Consider the following 22561-nt stretch of genomic DNA (forward strand, 5'->3'; position numbering starts at 1 on the left):
TAGCACAATAACATGGTGGAGGGCGTCTAAGAGATCTTAAAACTATGATAGTTTTAATAGTGCCTTGTGCAATTTTGATGCATCACTAATAGTCTCATATTTTCAGGCCCTCCAACCCCATTGATAAGCTCCAGACGGCTGGTCAAGGTTCCGAAATGCTCCAGTTACCCACAAATTGGAAGAGTTCAAGACCCGCCCGCAGAAGCTATTGTCCGACTGTCACTGTAAACTATGCGATATGGATATATGCACTATATATATATAATATATATATATCACACCACATGTATGATAGTTATAGCTGTGCACTTCTCGACTGCACTTTTCCCATTATAATCGGTTTCTTTATAATTGTAGTTGGGCATTTGTTTGGTTCGCTGCCGGAGAGCGTTGGCGCTTATCTTATCGGGGCGGTAGTGGAGCGGAGCTGAGTGGTGTTGGGTGTGCGGTGGAACCCCGCACGATAAGCAACCCGTCCCGGCCCTGCCAGGCCCGGGTATTCCGATTCTTGCTACTCGACCAGTCAGTTGAAATCGGAGCTGCCTGCGAATTATCCAGTGTATATTACGAATAGGCAATCGAGAGCCCGATACTGCGTCGTTTGGAGGAATTCAGAGGAGCAGCCAAGCCAAGCCAAGAGGGAGAGGACACAGAAAGTACAAGAAACAGAAGCCCAAGAAGTGGTGGTCAGTTGCAGCTTCTGGAAGAGGTGGGTGGCTGCCACAGTGGGATTATCTCTAGAAGATTACCCTATTAAGTTATTAGGAACCTTTGGACGCACATAAGCATTGTAATTGGAACTAGTTTATATCAATACTTTCAAGGTGGTACGAACACTCCTTAAGATAAGCCATCGCATCTTATCACCGGAAGTAGGTAGTACGCCTACTTCCCCATTTCTTGTCGCAACGAAGAGTTTCATTATTTTGATGAGTGGATGATGAGCCAGAGACCACTGTAACTGCTATCGGGGGGGATTCAATTCCAATAGTCATAAACTAATTATATACATTCCGTGCAGCAAGGGCGATATCGACATAGCCCTGACGTCACTTGCCACCACCATCACCATCGCAGGGTGTGGGGATCGAGCCACTGGAAGTATGAGGAGCTGGAGCTGAATATCCATAAGCGATAAGTACCAGTGTGTAGTGAACCGAGACGAAATAAATTCCCTGGAACAGGCGGGAGACCGAGAGTGAGCAGGAGGAGGAGAAGGAGAACCTTTTCGCCATGCAGGCGACTAACCAGCATCGACCAGTAACGCCTGGCACTCCGGACTCGGCGCACATAGTGATTGGTGCAGCGGGATTTGTGGCCCACGAGAGACGTCATCCCGGCGGCGGAAAGAGCCTAATGAATTGCTTTCGTGATCGTTCCTCGACCTCGTCGAACTCGGCCAGCCACCATCCTGGCTATTTGCGCGGCCACAGTGTCACGGCGGGAGCGCTGTACCGTCTGGAGACAGCCAGCAATTCCAGTGGCTCCAGCAATCATCTGGATCGGGCCACCGGCGACTCTGGACGGCCGGAGGCGGTGGTCCTGCTGCGCGAACTGAAATCCAAACCCAATAAGCTGGCCCTGCTCAAGAGCAGCAGTACCAAGGATCTCACCAGACTCTTCATCGATGAGGGCACCAACACGACCCTAATGGTGTCCAACACCAGCCTGGATGTGTGCTCCTCGAACTCCAGTTCCACGGGCAGTCCGGCGGGCAGCAGACCCAAGGCCAGGGATCGCAACGCCGCCAAGGAATGCTGCAGCACCTGCTCCAAGCGCTGGAGTGACCTCAAACAAAGGATGCACACCATGGAGCAGGATCTGTTGGCGCAGACCTCCTACAGCCAGGAGTTGGAGGCGAAAGTTGGCGAGATGAGTCGCCAGCTGGAGGAGCTGATGCACGAGAGGGAGAAGGAGAGAGAGCAGCGGGAGAAACAGCGATCCGCAGCCGGCGCTGGCAGTGGAGGCCATCGGCAGGATTCGGGACTCGGCAAACGGGGTCGCAACGGGAGCACGGGCAGTCCCAACGTAAGACCCTCCCGGCTGGCTGCCTGGATGAATCTGACCAACTGGTTCAAGAGCAGGCCCAGCGTGGAGACGCTCCGCGAGAAGCGCATCTTCTTCGATGAGCCGTGCTTCGACACGGAACTGGAGCTGGTGCTGAAGCACGACGTGCATCGGACAGTGCCCCGGATTGTGGTGGATTGCTGTGATCTCATCGAGAACAAGTACCGACGCTCCACGCAGCCCATTGAGGGCATTTACCGCCAGTGCGGCGACTACAACAAGATCCAGACCCTGCGCTTCGATATCGACGCCAACGACTACGATGCACTGCGTCAGCCGGATGTGGATATCCATACGCTGACCGGAGTGCTCAAGCTGTTCCTGCGCGAGATCAAGAGTCCGCTAGTGAGCGTCAACGAGGCCAAGACCTTCATCGGATTGCCCAATCAGTGGTGTAAGTGCATATATGGTATTCCGAGAGATGATAACTACATACATAGTCTTCCATTGCAGTGCTCGTTGATCTCTACGTGAAGCTGGACTCCCTGAAGAGACTGATCCGCTCCCTGCCCGAGTCCAATCGGGACACCATGGACTATATCTTTGGGCACTTTAATAGGTAAGACTACATCCCTTCGAGAGGAGAGAGAATCCTTCTTAACCTTCCACCTCCCTCCCACTAGGTTAACCAAGGTGCCGCTCCAACATATCAGCGCGGAAACGCTATCCATTTCGGTGGCGCCCTCGATATTCCACACTGTGCCCCAGGGCGCCCACCTCCAGGACATCCAGCAGCTGCTGCGCGAGGGTGAGACACTGGCGGACTGCGTCAAGCTGATGATCGAGTACCATGGCCGTATTTTCGAGTAAGTGAAGCAACCCAGCAGCCCGATGATGGTGATTGGTGATGGTGCTTTGCTTCCCCCGCCCTCGATCCCGCCTCTGTGTTATTGTGGTCGTCTTAAAGTAACTTGCTAAACCGCCAACATATTCTGAATATCCCGAAACTCGATCCCGCACCCTACCCACATCCAATCGCTCCACGCTCCAAATACATCTACAGAAACACCGCCGATCGCCGACATCGTCGCTTGAGTGTCCGGAATTTGAAGAAGACGCTCTCCCAGCCGGATCTCTTTCATAATTTATTCTGAACCGGGAGGATGGATATTCAGGAAGTCCACATATTGAATGACTTATGCAGGGAAAAAGATATTTCTTCCATTTTTTTTTCGTAATTGTAATACTAGTATTAGATCTTAATATTAAAACCATGACTAACTATATATCCATGGGCTTGTATATATAAATTTTATTTATTTGAACTGCTGGGGCTAAGGGCTGGAGGACTTGGGGGGGTGTTGGGGGGAAGAATCTATGATTTCACAATACAGTCTCTAAAACGTCACTAGATCTACCATACCATACCGTATGTATATTTGTTTAAAAACCAACTGGTTATCGGGTGCTAAAGGTATATCTATATCTGATATATATGTGGGTGTGTAACTCCTAGGTGGTATGTATATATATAAACTATTAGCTTTCGATCTGTTTGCCTGCCAATCATCTGCTTTCTAGACTTTCATCAACATTTAACATTAAAACTTGAGACTTGAGGTGCTAGGCTGCTAGATGGGTATATATGTAGGTAGGTAGGTAATTGGGGATTTATCGATTATATATATATATATGTATATATCTTATGCGTGGGCTTCTCTCGAATTTTTTATAACGAAAATAAATCATATGTATAGCTCGCTCAGTTGATCACAATTTGCGGTTTAAATCTAGAATTTATGCCGATAATGGGTTGGGATTGGGTTGGGGGATAATGAAAATGAGATATATGTACTATTATATATATCGAAGGCACAGGAATATTACACACATTAGAGAGAGAGAACTGAACTCAAACTGAATAACTACTGGGTGCTACTGGTTCCTCGGACCTGATCCGATCGAGCTTACTCTAAACTAAACATAACATAAAGGAGCTTCTCCGCTCCTCTAGTGGGGATTGCTTAATATTTCCATTATTTTTTCAGTGATGCTTCTTCTCTACTTGAAGAACGGGTTCTTCGATGCCGATGACTTCATGGTGCACAATATCTGACGTTCCAGCTGAAAGTCATAGTCCAGGTTCTTAAGTATCGTTGAGATTTCTGGCAGTGTGGGTATCTACATAATTCCAAACAAAAAAATATGCCTCGAATAAGAAAGAGATGGCTGGGCAAGAATGAAATCGCAGCTTCCATACCTCTGTTGCGGTTGGGTTGCGCTGCAACCTAACGTCCATCACAAAGGGTACACCCTCCAGTTCCGTGTAGGTGCCCAGAGTTCCGGTGCCGCCGTAAGTAGCCTTGCCTCCAGATGCTGTTGCTGCTGCCGCCGCGGGCCGAGGTGGTGCCGGTCTTTGTGGCGAATTTATTTGATAGTTTGCCTTAATCTCTTCATAGTCGTGATGCTCAGTCGGTGGCTGTGGGAGCTACCAAAAATATTTGCCATTTAATATTTAATAATATTATGAACTATAAGGACTAACCGGTCCCCTTGAGTTGCGCTGTCCCTGCAAGTTCAGCCTGTTCAGTGCCTGCTCCACCTCACAGGTTGCGGCTGCTCCATTGGCCGCTGGCAGTGGCGGCGGCATACGCACCGGTATGGCGCCCGTCTTGTAGCAGATGAGTACACCGTTTATGTCGCCTGCTAGCCTAAATCCGTCGGGTGCCACCTTTAGCTTCGAGCAGAGAATGATGTCGGTCACGGCCTGGGTGACGGTGCCCCGCTTGGACAGCTTGTAGGCGATCTGTCGCTTGCGCCAGGCCTTCTGGTCGCTATCCGCCGTGCGGGACAGTAGCGAGAACTCCTTGGGCGGCTGAGTCTTCTCGGCAATGACTCTAAAATTATAAAAATTACATGAATTATAAAAGGAAATCCTTAAAAATGCAAAAAAACCTACTGTAAAGTTTCAACGACATATTCCGGCAAGCCTTCGGACTTGGACAAGCACAAGTAGCGCGTATTCTGGCGACCAAAGAGGCTATAATCCCGCCACAGATCAGCATCCGAATCCTGGTCATAGGTGCGGTGAATGGCACTAAAGTTTTTTGGGCAACTTAAGAAGAGAAATGCTTTATTAATTATCTTTAAATATTAAAAAATTAATTAATAAATACCGTTCGAAATCCTCGACAATATGAAGCGATGTTATGGGACGATTGTCAGGCAGGAAGCTCATGATGGAATTGAAGACATTGGTGTTGCTGGTGGCAGAGCCAGCTCCGTTGGCATCCATGTCTAGCGGTGATCCCAACAGAGCCGAAGAGTTGAGGCCACCACTGCCGCCCATAGACGATATTCCGCTCTGGATGTGTTTGCTCACTTTGTTCATCCTATGCTTTCAGAGAGCTTCAGCCGGCTGGAAAGGGAAACAAAAGGGTTACTTTTTTGTCAGAAAAAGGAAATATTTATCTTGGAGCAAAGTCTTATCAAAGATTCATTCTTTTTTGGAATCGGATTAGGTTCTATTACTATTTATTTTGAAATTATAGTATAAACCATCCACATGGGCACTTTGGAGGGTAAACAAGTCGGTAACATCTCGGGGTTTATAGCTTCTGTTTGTGTTTTTTCCCCCGTGTTCCCCCCACACGGTAGTGATTCATAATCTTGGCCTGGGTTTTTTTTTTTCGTGTGTGTCTCATGGCATGGCATGGCATTCTTTTGTAGGTCGCTCCGCCAGGGCCAGGTCCGAGTTTCACTTCGGGCACATATATATACTACGTGTTTTCGTAACAATCTCGAAGAATGCCCACCAATGAGCGAGTGGGTAAAAACACTTTCTTTACACAACTATGCACATTTTTCATTTCCCCAATTGTCAATGGCCCCTATATATATTTTTTGTTTATTTAATTCCCCCCACCGATAAGATATTATAAAGTACTCCCAGCCAGCCAGCCACTGAGTCATCATGTGGAAATACCGGAAAATGTTTAATAACAAACCTGGAAAGAGAACCCAAAGCCAGACAAAGAATCAATCCTCTAAGGTTTCCTCCATGAAAGAGTTTGGCGGGCTCCAAAGAAAGACAAAGAAGCCAAGAACTGGGGCGGGGAGGGCGGTTGTCTATACAGACACGCACTCACGTTACATATTCTGGTGGAGTGGCTAATGGACGATAAATAAAGTGGAGCACTTGGAGCTTATAAATAGAAAACCGAAAATAAAAGCCGTTCAGAAATAGCTCTTCGGTTTTCGTTGGAGTTCACTGTGCCCTGGAGGGAAAGTCGATAGGGACTGGGACTGGTTGGCCCATTTGGTCAAAACATTTTCAATTAAAAGTGCAAATTAAATGGAAATGATGAAAGGCCAATGCGTCAGTGGACGCACAGCATCCGCACACACACACACACACACACACCCAAACCCGAATATATACACACACGTACTTGGTAGAAATTAATAACTCCCAATAGAACCGATGCGATCCAATTGCTTTGGGGGGGGGGACCTCTTATGGACTCCCTGGCACCACGAAGTTCACTTTAATTTCAATTCTGCGGCCGGTTGACGGGCTCTCTGCTGACCGGGCCGCTTTTTAACTGCATCTAATCGGACAATCAGATACCCCACCGCTTTTTTAGTTCGTTTTAAATCTATTGTTTTGGTAACAACAATAACAAAACGTTGGAGGCGGAGTAACGTCAATAGCATGCAATCGATAGATATATCGATAACAGTGTACAGTTGATAAGGCAAACGCAACCACCCTCGCTTCAGTGTTGGGCCAGCTCTAGCCAACACTCATCCAACCGTCTCTAAAAATTTCAAAAACATACGGCCATAAAAAAAAAAAAAACGTAAATATCAACAAAAATGGATAAGGTAGAGACGGTCACTGTGCCGCAAGTAGATGCGTACAGGAAACTTTTGAATAAGGTCATTTCGCAGCTGCTGGTGGACAAAGGAGCCGGGCAGGCCAGTCAACAGTGCTTGGAGACGCTCACCCAGATGCTCCAAGCGCGTAAGTAATTATTATTATTGTTCAGAAAACAATAATAATAATTTTATGCAATTCATTACAGTCATTCTGGAGATTGGCAACTCGGCGCACAACTTTTGTGAGCTAAGTGGACGCACCATGCCCACTGTGGGTGATGTTAGCCTGGCTCTGATAAATATGGGCATTTCCATTAGCAGCCTGGACCCCTATATGCGAAATGAAAAGCACGCACCTATTCCCCTACCGCCCCAACAGACGCAACAGCGACAACTAAGTCTCCTCCAGGCCGGTACTAAATCCGCGCACCCCCATTACGTACCCAGCTACTTTCCACCCATGCCGGACCCTCACGCCTATATACGGACGCCCACGCACAAGCAACCGGTGACAGAGTACGAGGCCATTCGGGAAAAGGCCGCCTGTCAAAAAAGGGATATCGAAAAAGCCCTAACGAAATTCCTCTGTAAAACGTCAGAAACAAATAACCTGTTTCCCACCGAAGACAACATGTTTCCGCGTACGTGCAGCCGTGTTTTTTTTTTCTTGAATAAACGTTATGTTAATATTTATGTTAATTTCTAGTAATTGCATGTAAGCCCGCTTTTCCGCCCTATGCTGCCGCCTTGAACCCCACTGATCAGGTCTTTGATTTTGAGGAGCTGGAATATCATTACCTGGTTGCCAATCGAACAGAAGATGTGCCCAGCAAAGAAGACGGCGAGGAGGGTGACAGCGAAAACGAAGATCACGACGGAGATAAGTCCAAGGAAGACAAGAACGAAATAGAAATCAAGCCGAACTCTACTACCAATAAAGCAATCTTAGAAAATCCGAACATAGACAATCCTTATTTGCGTGCCGCAACTCTGCCGAAGCGTTCCAAGCCAATAGGAGCACCTCCGAGTAGAAGTCATTTGCCGAAAACCACCACTCCGTCTACCTTGGAAATAACCAAGAGTAGCTTATAAACGTGGAATATATGCACAATTGTATATACATTTGAATGTTTGCACTTTTTTAAGATAAAAGTAATTTGTGTGAAGTCATCATTGTGCTCGTACACTAGCATTTTTAAGCAAAAACTTAATAAAAATAAATTGTGAATTGCATGTATCCGGAGAACGAAAATTAGTTTTTCACTTTTGGCACGTGGTTCGATTGTCACAAAATGGCAGGTTATTTTCTGATCGGACTGCAATCGGCAGCACGATGACCACTCGGAAGGAGCAAATGTGGGGAATTTGCGAAACCCACCATTTTGTGGTGGTATCCCTGGGGAAAAATTTGCAAATTAAAAATTAAACAAAAATTAAGAAATCTTTTGAATGAGGAAAGACGCTTCTGAGTTCTCTGATTACTAAATGGGAATTTATTTTCCGATCGGGCACATATTAGCAGAGCTATAGCCATCGGAAGGAACCAAAGTGGGGAAATTGCGAAAGCCCTCCATTTTTAGGTGGAAGGAAACCCTAGGAAAAAATTCGAAAAATTAAATAACGACTTTTTGAAAATCCTTTGAATGAGGAAAGGCGCTTCTGAGTTCGCTGATTACTAAATGGTACTTTATTTCCTGATCGGGTAAGAATTGGCTGAGCTATGGGCATCGGATGGAGCAAAAGTGCGGAAATCCGGAAAACCCACAGTTTTACACTGGTACCCCTAGGAAAAAGTTCGAAAAATTTTAATCGACTTTTTGGAAATCCTTTGAATGAGGAAAGTCGCTTCTGAGTTCGCTGATTACTAAATGGTACTTAATTTCCTGATCGGGTACGAATTGGCAGAGCTATGGCCATCGGATGGAGCAAAAGTGCGGAAATCCGGAAAACCCACAGACTTGTGATGGTACCCCTAGGAAAAAATTCGAAAAATTTTAAAACGACTTTTTGGATATCCTTTGAATAAGGAAAGTCGCTTCTGAGTTCGCTGATTACTAAATGGTACTTTATTTCCTGATCGGATATAAATTGGTAGAGATATGGCCATCGGAATGAGCAAAAGTGGGGAAATCCGGAAAACCCACAGTTTTACACTGGTACCCCTAGGAAAAAATTCGAAAAATTTTAAAACGACTTTTTGGATATCCTTTGAATAAGGAAAGTCGCTTCTGAGTTCGCTGATTACTAAATGGTACATTATTTCCTGATCGGGTAAGAATTGGCAGAGCTATGGCCATCGGAGGTGGGAAAAGGGAAATTCGGAATAGCCACACTTTTAATGGGGATACCCTTTTAAGAATTCGTAAAATTAAAAAACCACATTTAAGCAATAATTTGCATAAGGGAACCGTTATTTAGATTAACCACATTTTTGACGATGATCACTTACGATTTCCTATTTTTAAATTATGCCCATTTTATTTTCAACAAATACAAAAATTCGAAGGCCGTTTGTTCGATTTTGTTTGAATAAGGACTATTGTTCAAAATTATCATTAGTTTAAACCTGTACTCTAAGCTCTGAGCACAGAATACTGCACAATATCCTGATCGTATATCAGATATTATCAGAACTATGAATATGCGTCCCTTTTTTTTTTTTGAAAAATTACTAAACCCCCCCCCCCCCCCCCATTGGTGTATTTTGTGGTTGGAAAAGCGAATGATTCATGAAAGTATTATAGCTGAGAAAAGATTGTATGAGACGCTGTCTGTTTCTTTTTTTTGTAATTTAATTTAATTTACATTAAAAAATATAATTTGTAAATAATGAAATATAATCAATAATTCATCAAGGTGTTCAGATGTTTGGCTGTTGTTTTGAATCGTTGATCTGAATTATTTCTGTAGCAGTTGAGTTTTGAGTTTGAGTCTGAGTCTGAGTATTTGATTTTGATTTCGAGTTGATTTAGTTGTTCAGTTGCTGTTGTTGCTGTTTATTGACTTCAATCTGTTCAAATCCATAGTGACACACATATATATGACGAGATATATACATGCATACAAATATATATATTATTTGTAGATATATATTTAAATAGATTTATATAAATTGGTATTGCTTCAGATAATTGTTGTATTGTAAATAATTTCAATTATTGTTTAGGGCGGGAGTCACGGGTCAGTGGACACTAGTGGACGTGTGGACACTTAAGCTTCGGCCTCAACCTCCTCCTTCACCTTGGCATCACCGGGCTTGCCCTTGGACCAGTCGGGTTTCTTCTGCTCATCCAGATTACGATCATGATGGAATAGATAAGAAAATATATCGGAATTAGTAATGGAAATTGCAAAAATCAATCAGTTCACAAATAACATATCTGGATCAAAGACTACATTGTGATCTACATTTACATAAATAGTGTTGTGTGCATCAAAAAATTGTATGAATGTTTTTCTAAGATTCTAAAATCGTTTTCGCAAATGATTTCGAACACATCCCATTGATTCAGACTACAACTACAGATAGCTACGAGTTGAGAAAGAGACAGACATAGAAAGAGAGATAGATATATAGATCAGTGTGCGACATAGACAGGTGCACTGACAGGTGCTCAAAACAGGAGGATCTGGTAAACAGGATACACGCACACACACACACTAGTTTTCTTACACTTTTTGGCTTGCTTTAGCACAGCGGCATCTTTTATCTTTTTCTAAAGATATATAAAGATAAATGTATTGATCATAGTCGCAGATATATAGATAGATATGAAGAGATATTATTCTCCATTGGCATCCCATCCACTTACCTCCTTCTCCTCCTCCTCCAGCGTGAACTCCTTCTTCTTCACCACCTTGAGCTGGTTGCGGAAGTTGAACTCAGCGGCCTTCTTCTGCAGCTTGGCGAATTTGTTTTCGTATTTGGAGACCTTCTTCAGGGCTGGCTTGACGCTGTTAAACAAATAACAATCGATTAATAATCGATATATCATCATCTATATATATTTTGAGATACTTACAACTTGCCGCGAAGATCGTTAACTTGGGCATTGAGATCGTTGATCTGTATTCCATTGGCACAGAAAGCAGAGAGTTGGGAAGAGAAAGGTATACCAGTTAATAAAGGATAATCGATTGTTATCGAATTGGTCTATCGACATGTAATGCTACGGCTACTATCAAAATCAAAAATGCTGCAAGAAGAATTCATGGACTCACGGGGCAAAAGCATGCTTGGAAACGAGTCGGGATGCAGACATATTACGTATTTTTAAGGATCATACACTACCGATTCTAGCACTACGACTTATGCTAATGCCAAGCGTGCTGGTGGGAGTGAGTGCGAGCAAGAGAGCAAGCGAGCGAGCGGGCCAGCCATACGAGCCTATACGTTTTTTTTTAATATATTTTTTTAAATTTTAATATTTATTTTTATTTCTATTTTTTTTTTTTGCCTAGTGACGGGGCGAGACGGGGACAGTGGCGGTGATTGGTTGGTTTGCTTTGGCTTTTCTTTCTCGTTGATTGAACAGCATAACATCCAAATGTCGATTTCTTTTGCTTTAATGCTTTATTTGTAGTTTTATAAAGAATATTTAATCGTTTATACATATATACACTAGACAGAGATACACAAAAAAAGAGAGTTGGAGAGAGACGAGAGAGATAGACAGATAGTCATTGTTGAGTGAGAGAGAGAGAGAGACAGATCGAGCGACGTTGGCCTGCCTGCAACTGGAATAATGGAAATGGAACGGAAGTTGAAACAAAGAACATAGAACTGAAACTGAGACGACTGGGCTTGAGGTACTGCTTAACGGTATTCTGATCGAAAGGTCTCCTCTGCGCTTATGCTTTAGCTTTGCTTGCTCCCTTTATTATTTTGTTTTGTGTTGCTTTTTTCTTTGGTTTGTTGTTTCTATTTCTTTAGATTTGTTTGTTCGGCTGCGCACGCAGTTACGATGCGGGTTCGTGTAACGGTAAAACGGTAATCGGTAATCGGTAATCGGTAAATCACGTTTAGTGGGTCTAGCATTAAGTGATTCAATCGAGAAGTAATCGACGCTTGGCTTTTATGCTCTTCAACTTTGGACTTGGCTTTTATCATTTGGCGAAGAATTATAGAAATGCAGAAAACAAAAGAATTTGACAGACAGAAAGAGAAAGAGAGAGAGAGAGAGACATACAGAGACAGAGATAGACAGAGTGTGAGCGGTAATGAGAACAATTTACACAAAACATTATTTACAATGAAGTGTGATGGGTGTATGGTGCTGGGCATGGGCGTGGATGGACATTTGGGGGCGTGGCTGGCTGGTCGGGATATCGGTATCGGTATTGTTCGTAATTGAATTTTTTTTTTTTCATCTATTTATCTTTTTTACTGCTGCATGCAATTTCGCGTGTGTGCGTGCGCTTGCGTGTCTTTTTTGGGCATGACTGTACTTTTTATTTTCGGGTGCTTGTAGAGTAGTGCTATTATTGTGTATTTTTGTGATTATATTGCTTGCAATTGTAGTTATGTGTGGCTGTGGCTGTTTGTTCTTATTTGTAGAGCGGACGCACAGACTTTAGGTGCAGTTTTTCAATAAAATGGCTACAACGCGTCGACAGCGGCACAAACAAATATTTTGGTTACAGTTAAGAAAAAAAAAATAGAAAATAGAAAATTAAACACACACAAAACAAAGTTCACAAATGGTGCAACAAACTAGTTATCTTGCTGTTGTTGTAGTTGTAATTGTTGTTGTTGTTGTTGTTGTGCAAACTACTAAATTCTACGTTGCTGTTTATTGTTGTTGTTTCTGGGGGTGTATGTGTTGGATTGCCAGTTGATTGAAATTGAATTTTTTTAATAAAAAATAGAGACAGAAAAAAAACGAGTGCCAGGCCAGTAAGTTGGTGCATGTGCAATATGGTTTTGTGGAGAAGACTTAACCTCTCTCTATATGTTCGGACATAACCTCACACTGACACGGCATCTGGTCACACTGGGGTGGAGTCGATAATGAATCGAATAACGGTTGAATGGCAATCCTTGCTGATTATTCGTGTTTCCGTCTTGAGTTTTTTTTTTTAATTTTAGTTAAACGTGAGTAACAATCGAAATAGAAATCAAACAAGGAGTAGTACGAATTGTAAATAGTCACGATTGTGTGTCACACACCCACCCACACCCACATATATATTTCTGTATATATATATAGATCGGGGCACAGGTGTGAGAAAGTCATGTAAAACAGATATTTGTTCAATATGATGCGCATTCAACAATTAAGAAAGAAACAACGAAACTAAACGGAATTGAACGGAAACGAACATGATATACTAGAACTCAAATGAATACTTCAGATTCAGATTCAGATTATATTTTTTTAATGTTTTAGAATTGAATTAAATTTAGTTGCATGTTGCATTCTATCTTAGGTGAGTTGTTGAATTTGATTTTTGATTTTTTTTTTTTTTTGATTGCTTTGTTCTTTTGTATTCAGAGTTTTTTGACATTGATTGATAATTTGATATATATTGAGAACGATTTGAAATTTAAATTGAAATTGTTGCAGTACCTCCCAGTCTTTTTTCCTGACTTCGTATTCCAGATCCCATTTCTGGCCTTCACAAATATACATACGCTCGTAATACTCTTCGCAAATCTCTTGCAATTCGCCTGCAAAAACATTTTATTGTTTGGGATTTGGTATTTGATATTTGTTTTCAGTTTTAAGTTTTTTTTTTTTGATTATCAATTGTTTTTATTGTTGAAAGTTCGACGATTGATTGGTAAAAGTTCTAAATCTAGGTATGACTAAAGTTATGATTGCATTTACTGTTTATAGAGTTTTCTTTTGGTTTATCGCATAATGATTACTGATATTATATCGTTTTGCATTTTGTTGTTTTCGCAGCTTCATTAGATGTTATGTGTTCGATGAGTTTTTCAATCTTCTGTCTTTTCTTTTTTTTGGCAATTCTTCAAACGGAACAAATCGGAACGAAACGGAATGGTACACCACGGAACAGAAACGGAAACGGAAGCAATCGTTACGGTTTACGTTATTGGCACTTTACGCTATATATTATTCGGGTTAAGTTTTAGAAGACAATTAATCGTTGTAATTTTAATCAGATATTTCCTAAAAAGCTTCGACTTCGGCATGCCGAATAATTTTATTTTGTGGGGGCATTTTTCGGGGGGGCTATAGTTCCATGTTACCGGACGAATATTTATTATGTACACGGGCGGTATAGGAACTAATGCCCCTCCATTAATTGTATTTTTTTTTTGCTCATAGTTTGAAGCACGCGCCAATGCGAAAAAATTATATATATTCTCTGATTTTCGGTTTCTGTTGTTTAGCGCAGTTAAAAAACAATATCAAAAATTAGGTAAAAGAAAATAATTATCGCAGTAAAAAACTAAAAATATGATTAGGAAATATTTAGAAATGAAATCAATTAATTAAATACCAAGGGCATAATTGTAAATTAAAGTTATGATTAATATTCGATTTATATATATGTAAAATATCTTATAATTTTTTTTTTTTGGTTTTTTTTTTGGCTTGATAAGAAAATAAGAAAAAAACATTCGATTTTGGTTTTCTTTTTTTTTTTTGTAGTTTTTTTTTTTTTGGGTGCATGGCAAAAGTTTGTAAATCTTTTGGGGAATTTACCTCTTGGGCCTTGACTTTCTGCACGTGTTCTAAATCAAACTTATCGCCCTCCAAATTGTAAACGCGTTGCCAATATTGTTTGCATATTGTTTGCAGTTCGGCTGCGGTAAACGGTAACGGTAACGTAGCGGTAGCGGTATCGGTATCGGTAACGGTAATAGTGGCGTTAACGTTATGTTACGATGTTACGTAACGATCACGTTATTTAGAAAAAAACATTTGTTTTCGTGTACGATTGTATTTGATGTTTTTGGGTTTTTGTATTTTGTGTAAATGAGAGTACGGATCAAAGAAAGATATATAGAGTAAAAGATTTGGATAGAAGGGGTTTTTTTTTTTGGGGAAGATAGAAGAGAAAGTGAGAGATAGAGAGAGAGAGAGAGAAAGAGTAGTGTAAAGACAGAGACAGATAGAGGTAAAAGTATAGAAATGGATATAGATAGATTGATTTGTGATACAGATAGAGATAGAGATAGACGACGTTGGTATCGTTTTTGATTTAAATTTGGTTTTTGTTTGTTTGTTTGATTTTGATTTTTTGTGTGGTTGTCGCGTTTTTTTTTCGAAAAAAAAGAAGGATTAGATTAAGATATCATTAATATAAAGTTATAGATTGAACTCGATCTTTATCACCTACAAATGTTGTGTTTATTTGTTTGCTTGTTTCTTGAGTTGTTGTGCCACATGAGTTGTGATTTTGTAAAAGTTTCAGTGTTGTATAGTAGTTTTGGTGCTGATTGTACTTTTGTGGTGACTGTATCTCCTAATTTCTGGTCACAATCTAGAAACCCCCGATCTAACAGCTTCGTTTCGATTTCTTTTCATTTTTTTTTTTCGGTGTTAGTAAGTAAAATCACAAAAATACAAAAATAGTTTATGTGATTCAGCTACAAGACACAAAATAAGCCAAAAAAACTTGTAGACACAAAAAGCTTATAGCTAAAGCCGCAAAAAGCAAAAAAACGCACAAATACAGTGATTTCAAAAATAGGTATCATCAGCATTTGTTGCTATCGACTTTTGGGGTATTAGTATTTCAAAGCAGCGATGTTATTTTCGATCCATATCTATTTGGGTTTACAGATTACGATCTGGAAGCCTTATACTAAATTAGTTAGCTGCCTCGAATAGGACTCTACTTTCTATATATGGTATATACTCTGGTTGAGAAGTGCAATTCCTTTTTTTCGGTTTCTTGGGCCTCGTTTTGGAAAAAGCTCTCTTCCGAACCAATTTACAAAAAAAGAATAAATTTTTGGGTTAACACTACGGTTTGTACTACTAATTCTCCGGACATTTAGACAACACCCACACACACGTATTGGTAATTTGAAGAAGATGGTGTGCAGCTCGAAAATATTTGTATATATTTTTGTTTTTTGGGCTGATGGTGCTGCTGCCTCGGCTACTAAAATATTATACTAGTAACTGGTATATATTATCGACAAGTTCTACGATCGGCGATAGAAATAGAGAAAGAGAGATTGATTGAGATTGAAAAACTATCTGCTTGCCTCAAAGTCCTTTCTGGCTACCTCGTGTTCGAGATCGTACTTTTCAGACTCCAGTTTAAGAATCTTACTGTGGTAGTCCTGACAAGCTTTCTGAATTGTATCTGTTGGAACGAAGTGTGGTTATCAAAGGGTTCGATCTACATGTTTTTGGTGTTTGTGGTTTTTTTTTTTAATTAATTTTTTTTTTTATTTTGTTGTGTGTGTGTCTTGTGGGGTGGGTGTACTGGTTGTGTGTACTGGCTGTGTGTTGTTGTGGGAAAATGTATTGTTTTATTTATTTTTCTGATCTATCCATTTTTAATCCTAACCTCAAAAGAGAGACCACCTGCATTAATCGGGTGAGTATGTAGGCTATTGCTTTCTGTACAGTTTTAGTGCAAAATATATATATATATATTGACTTTTCACGAACATTGATATATATAAGAGTAAGAGTGTGCGAGAGAGATAGTGCTTAGAGATATATAAATATTTAGATAGAGAGATAGCTAACAGAAGGTGTACGAGTAGTTGTTGATGTTAAGCGTTAACTTTTGATTTTGATCGAGGATAGATATATAGAATTAGGCATTATATTTGGTATTATAGTAGAGTGTTCGTGTACCTCAACATCCTTGCGTTTAACAACATACTCAAGATCATATTTCTGGTCCTCCAATTTACAAATCCTGTCATAGTGTTGCTTGATCAGAGTTTTGAGTGTGTCTGTTTCACAAATGGTTTGGTTTGGTTTGGATATTGGATGGATGTTGGTGGATGGTTGGGTTGTTGGAATTGGGTTCGTGTATCGGAGTGTTGGTGTGTTGGAATTGCGTTGTGGACAGTGGAGAGTGTGTGTTTTTGTGTTTTGGGGTTTCATGGATTTCAATCATGGGCAAAAAAAAGAGATAGAGGTAGAGACACATTTAGATAAATTGGTAACACACAGTTGTATCCTGTTTTTTAAATGCATTTCCGCTATTTTCGTAGATCCGCTAAGGAAGTTGATTATCCTGGTTATGACTTCATGTGTGTGTGTATGTGTGCTAATGTGTATTTTGCGATGTATGTATGTATGTGTGTGAGTGTATATGTATATGTATGCGATAGATGACACTTGTTCAACTTTCAGTTATCGATTTATATTTATCGGCAGTTTAGCATACAAATCGGAGACAAACAAAAATAGGTATCTCCAATTGGTACACTAGACTGATTATTGATTGATGTGATTTCTTTTGAGGTTATATAATTTTTTTGTATTTTTTTTATTTTTAGACATCCAGCCGATCGAGGACCGAGGAACTCACCTTCGCTGGCATCGCTGAGATTCCTGGGACTGCCGCAACGTTCTTCAATGATGCGTCTACGTTCAGCCGCTTTGCGTTCCTGTTCTTTCTTCAGCTCCTCAGCGGCTTTCTTACGCAGCAGCAACTGTTATCAGAATTAAATATTTCTTAGTATAATATCTAAAATTTAACTAGTTTTAGTCGGTAACTTACCCTGAGTTTCTTCTTCCTCTCTGGGGTCATGAAACCCTTCTTGGCCTTCTTGGCCTTGGAGGCTTCCTCCATGCGCTTGCGCACCTCAGCACGCTTGCGCTCGATCTCAGCCTGTTTTGCCTTCTTAGCCTGAAATTCAAATTGGTATCAGCAATCGGGCACATTCCGGCCACACATTTTTTCGACACTTTCGAAGACGGTAACGGAAATATGAAGACGTAGACATGGGACATGAACGCTGAATGCTAAACGTGGACACAAGTACACGTACACAAGTGTACCTCCTCGGCCTTCACTTTCGGATCGTTGGGATCCTTGGGCGGACCGGCCGGTGCAGCGGCAGCAGCGGGTGCCGCCTTACCATTGGCAGCCGGCGCAGCGCCGGGCTTAGCTGCTGCTGCTGCAGGAGCTGCTGCGGGCGCCGCCGGTTTAGCTGCAGCCGCTGCCGGTGCTGCGGCCGAAGCTGCTGCCTTTTTCTGTAAAGAAATTAATAAATTTTATGATTAATTTTTATATATGAAAAACAGAAAATTTTCTAAAAAAACAAAAAACAAGCGAAAAAGGAACGCAAAAATAAAGCACTGAGACAGAGACACACACTAACGATAACAGACTTTCGGTTTGTCGATTTTTGAAACTTGACAGTTATCATTATCGGTGCCAACTGCATAAGCGATCCATTATCGGAAAGTAGGTAATCGGAAAGATATCGGTATTTTGGGGGGAAGCATCTGCGATCCTGTAGAAGCAAGAGAAAGGCATTTTTTTGGCTTATGGATTCAGGAACTTGAGAGCGGATGATGGCAATGAGGTGGTATGATAATATCTATGGAATTATGATATTCAAACTTACCGTTCTATCATTCAGTATCCAACGTAGGCCAGGTTATAGTCCGTCCATCATATCCATTCCGAAAAACCGACTCGAAATTGCGTGACATCCAACAAAAAAATTAGTTTACTGCGGATAGAGGTTAAAGGTTAATCCTCTGTTTGCCTTCTGGGGGGGCTTAGTTTCAGTTTCGATTACTTACCTCACCTCATCATCAGCCATTTTGATTTGTGTTTTTGGTTACTGGAAAACGAAATGAAGAGAAAACCAAATTTTAAATCTCAAGCAACTGGAACTGGAGGTAAAATGAAATTTTGATTTCGAAATTCTTCGATGACATCATTCCGATTGTCCCATATCTATATCCTAAACTATATATGTAGTATTATTTTTTTGTATATGTATGTATGGCATCTGTTCCATAAATCAGTCAGTAGCTCTCTCCCACGCACTCACACAATCGCACACTCCCACACACAGTCCACCTACGATCTCTTGACGTACCACAGTGCGTATGCGCAATGCTTATGGCGGCGTATTACGTATACGCACCGTTGCCTCATGCCGTATATGGGGGCAACCCCAGACAACACACATACACACGTTTTTGCTCTCTCTTTTGATCAGTTTTTCGCTCTCATTTACTTTGGCGTGGGTGTTTTTGTTATTTTTTTTGTTTTTAGCCTTTTTTTTTTGGCAATCTCTTCGGGTTTTGGTCTCTCTTCGATATCCGATTTCACGATGGATCAAGGAAAATATCGAGAGAGAATATATAGCCAGCTGATTTTCAGTTAATTTATGATTTAGAAAGTTTTAGATTCAAGGAATATATATTTTTAATAGATTACTTTTTTGTGCAATGAACTTTTCTTAGTAGAAATAATAACAAAATAAGACTTTTTTTAGGGTTTCGGAATAGAGTTCCTTATAGACTTTTCTAATCAATTTTTCTTTTCAATAAAATGCTAGAAAAAACAATATATATTTTTCAAAATTGCATTTTTTATCAGTTTAAAAAAAGGCTCATTAACTTCCACTCCTAAATAACTTCAAACCTCTTAAAAGCTCATAAAAATCTTTATGGATTACAGATACTATCTAAGAGATATCTAGGAGATCTGAAACATATTGTTGAAATAGCCAGACATGCCATTACCACACCATATGGCTGAAAGCTATAGGCTGTGCATAAATATAGACCTGATTTTCCTACGATATTCTGAGAGGAAAAAAGGTGTGAAAAAGTTCTGACAATGACGACCTTCGGCTATACACTCTATACTCTATATATACAGAAAAGATATAGACGCAGAGTGGGACTATTTTTTTTTAGCAAAAGTTGAAGAAATCTCCATTTAGCATTGTGGTATAGCCTAAGGTGAAAGCTAAAGTGAGACGGATTCTATTGTATCTTGTATCTGTGAGTTTTAAAAATAAACCTGTTGATAGATACACGAATATTGCAGCTATTTATGATTTCTACATTTGTTTATATATATATATTAAAAAAATCAAAAAAAAAAAAAAAACAATTCCGCCAAAGAAATGGAACAAAAAATTGATCCAAAAAGTAGAGTATTTATCCAGATATTATTTTTTAATATTTGTGTCTATATGTGTGTGTGTTTTTTGAGCATGTATGTGTGTGTGTGTGGATCTTGATTTTTCTCTTGGGATCTCTTCTCTTGTGAAAATTCATTCGTTTGTTCTATTTTGAGGCACTGGCTGAGCAGCATTTTCAGCTTTTAGCTTTCCGAAATGTATCTTGTATCTTTGGGATACATTTTTAGCTTTCGCCACGCACACACACACACACACACACACACTCTAACATTCTCAACACTCACACGCACAAACGCATCTATTGCATTTGCTTACATAACTCAAAAATAAATCAAGTATTTTTTAAAGCAAAAAAAAAATAAAATAAAATTCACAAAAAAATAAAAGTTAAAGTTTTGAATTTTAGGTTTCCTTTTCGGGGGGTTTTCTCCCTTTCTTTCTTATAGTAACCGGTAGACACTTGTTTTTGCAAAACACTTGAAAAAAATATTTAAAAAAATATAGTATTTGTTTTTGTCTTCCAAAAAAAAAATATATATCCTTTAGTGGCTCAAACACACACAAAATCCAAAAACAAAATAGGCAGTTCCTTGGCACATCATTTTGTTTAATTTTCCATCATTTAGTTTTTCGGTTCTTGAATGTTTGCAACATTTTTTTTGTTTTTTTGGTATTGTTTTGTTGCATTTATTTGCGAGATAAGTTTGAAGTTTCTTTTAGAGTTGTTCGTTATTTGGATTTGTTGCTTGTTGGATGTTGCTCCGTTTCAAGCACTCACCTTCAAGGAATTAGAAAAAAAAGAAAAAAAATTCGGCTGTGCTGTCGATCACACGAATCGGATGATACTGAACGACACAAAAAGACTGAACGGTCCGACGATCCACGGCAGACTATATTCTAGTGGCCGGCCATTCAACGGATACGGATACGTGGTACCGTTCGTTCCCAAAGCTAACAGTTAAAACAAACACACACATACAGTCAGTCATATACAGACGTATATCTGCCGCCCACCTGCCCACCGTCCTTCACACAGCAGAGCGACAGAGAGAGCGATCATCACACCATAAGGGGTGTGGGGGGCGGTAGGGGTGCTTTGGCCATGTATCTGGGCGTGAGGCCTAAAAATAGATCGCCCCAAAATCGAAATGGATACCGAAAAAAACTTTTTCGCCTCTAACGATCGTTTCCGAACACACGAACCACAAGTCCCGAACATCAATCCGAATCCCAATCAGAATCCGAATCCGAATGCGAATCCCAACCAGGCTGCACCGCTTGGAGAAGTATCTGGTAGTGTATTTGTATCTGTGTTTTTGTATCTGTGTGTGTGTTTTCTGGTGTAAACGGAGCCGCTTGGAATTCAATGCATTGGATAAAAATAAATTTGCTCCAGTTGAGAGAACGGCAGCCAAATCGCTGCATTTAGGCCCAAATGGCATGACAGAGGGGGTGAGGGGGGGAGAGGTCTGAGGCAGGGGCGGAGATGGACTTAGAGGGGGGGCCGCTAAAGGGGGTCTACCACTGGACCAGGCATGGAAAAATACCTGCAGTAGGCATAACATTTCGACAGCCCTGGAATAAATATCAAAAATTATTGAATTTAAAATGATTTTGTTAAGGAAGTATAATTAAAAAACTTCCTTTTTTAAATTTAATGATTTATTTCAAAAATAATAATTGAGGTTTTATAGAAAATTGTTAAAAGTTTCATAAAAAAGTTAAGAGTTTCTTGAAAGTTTTTGAAAACAGGGTTTTTGAAATGGTTTTCATAATAAGGGGACTTTGAAAAGAGGTTTAATATTTTACTAAAATCTTATTATTTTTATAAATTATTCTCTTTAGATTAAGATTATTTTATTAAGAAAAAACGATAAATTGTTTAAGAATCTTTTAAAATTAACAAAAGATTCCAAAACTTTCGAAAGAAAATCGTAAAACACCACAGAAAATGGAAATCTTTATGAAATATTTCGAAATATCTTTAAAATACTAACATCTATAGGTTATTAATAAAAAAAACTCTTTTCAAAACAAACAAGTAATAAATTCAAAGTCAATTTTCAATATATTATTAAAAAGACTATTTTTAAAAAAGAATTTTAATGAAACCGAATAATAAAAGTCTAAAAGAAAGTCTACAACAATTCAGAAAAGTAAGAAAGTATTCTTATAATATATTTAATTTAAATAAAGGTAATGAATGTTATTTTTGTACTATAGCTTTAGAGATCCTGTCACTTTGGACTTGATCTAGAAACAGTCATTAACCATCGCCCTCAGTTTGTTCGGCTATTTATCTGGCCCGAGGTACGCTGACATAACTATAAACTTTTGAATAATGAATGCCACATATAGTATAGCCTATATCCGTCTTGTTAATATCAATGTTTAGGCAGAATTACTTTGGCATCGAGCGAATCTAAATATAATGCCGATGTATGGAATAAGCCTATACTATATAGGTGTCTATATAGAATGGTAAGCTCTATAGGAGAGCTATAGCAGAGATTGGCGGATGACGCTGCAGCGCCCACAGCCAAAAGATTTAAAACAAAAAAAAAATACGCATACGCCCCGTTGCCTTGCAACGTTTTGTTGAAAGTA

General features: G+C 40.1%; 4 protein-coding genes across 18 annotated transcripts; 2 read left to right on the forward strand and 2 right to left on the reverse strand.

Annotated features, from left to right (window-relative positions):
* The first annotated feature begins 114 nt into the window (after positions 1-114).
* On the forward strand, positions 115-3293 carry RhoGAP16F (Rho GTPase activating protein at 16F). Of its 4 annotated transcripts, XM_070277167.1 has the most exons (6): positions 115-286; positions 358-709; positions 1022-2461; positions 2521-2626; positions 2691-2873; positions 3071-3293. In XM_070277167.1, the coding sequence occupies exons 3-6, from the start codon at positions 1234-1236 to the stop codon at positions 3159-3161; spliced, it is 1608 nt and encodes a 535-aa protein (XP_070133268.1). In that variant the 5' UTR covers positions 115-286; positions 358-709; positions 1022-1233; the 3' UTR covers positions 3162-3293. The 4 variants fall into 4 exon arrangements, with proteins under 4 accessions (XP_070133268.1, XP_043065907.1, XP_070133265.1 ...); XM_043209972.2 differs by lacking the exon at positions 115-286 and having other exon boundaries at positions 709-2461; positions 2975-3293; XM_070277164.1 differs by lacking the exon at positions 115-286 and having other exon boundaries at positions 709-2461.
* Positions 3294-3331: 38 nt separating this feature from the next.
* On the reverse strand, positions 3332-6694 carry Mvb12 (multivesicular body subunit 12-like Mvb12). The gene is made up of 6 exons (XM_017254119.3): positions 6459-6694; positions 5184-5425; positions 4967-5122; positions 4553-4904; positions 4268-4495; positions 3332-4188 (listed from the first exon to the last, which is right to left on the reverse strand). Exons 2-6 carry the CDS (start codon positions 5396-5398, stop codon positions 4069-4071), a joined length of 1071 nt encoding a protein of 356 aa, XP_017109608.2. The 5' UTR covers positions 5399-5425; positions 6459-6694; the 3' UTR covers positions 3332-4068.
* A 78-nt stretch (positions 6695-6772) lies between these two features.
* Taf8 (TBP-associated factor 8) lies at positions 6773-8140 on the forward strand. The gene is made up of 3 exons (XM_017254120.3): positions 6773-7033; positions 7095-7529; positions 7595-8140. The coding sequence occupies exons 1-3, from the start codon at positions 6886-6888 to the stop codon at positions 7978-7980; spliced, it is 969 nt and encodes a 322-aa protein (XP_017109609.1). The 5' UTR covers positions 6773-6885; the 3' UTR covers positions 7981-8140.
* Positions 8141-9662: 1522 nt separating this feature from the next.
* Positions 9663-20879, reverse strand: wupA (wings up A). 12 transcript variants are annotated; one of them, XM_070276935.1, is made up of 10 exons: positions 20733-20879; positions 18599-18634; positions 17841-18035; positions 17560-17688; positions 17368-17491; positions 13458-13558; positions 10911-10954; positions 10701-10842; positions 10562-10604; positions 9663-10170 (listed from the first exon to the last, which is right to left on the reverse strand). In XM_070276935.1, coding segments are annotated over exons 2-10 (795 nt in total). In that variant the 5' UTR covers positions 18614-18634; positions 20733-20879; the 3' UTR covers positions 9663-10168. The 12 variants fall into 12 exon arrangements, with proteins under 12 accessions (XP_070133036.1, XP_070133034.1, XP_043065628.1 ...); XM_070276933.1 differs by lacking the exon at positions 13458-13558 and adding an exon at positions 16683-16783 and having other exon boundaries at positions 20733-20877; XM_043209693.2 differs by lacking the exons at positions 13458-13558; positions 17841-18035 and adding an exon at positions 14565-14665 and having other exon boundaries at positions 20733-20878.
* Between the last annotated feature and the right edge of the window lie 1682 nt (positions 20880-22561).

Source organism: Drosophila bipectinata, chromosome XL, assembly GCF_030179905.1.
Source record: "Drosophila bipectinata strain 14024-0381.07 chromosome XL, DbipHiC1v2, whole genome shotgun sequence".
Lineage (NCBI taxonomy): Eukaryota > Metazoa > Arthropoda > Insecta > Diptera > Drosophilidae > Drosophila > Drosophila bipectinata.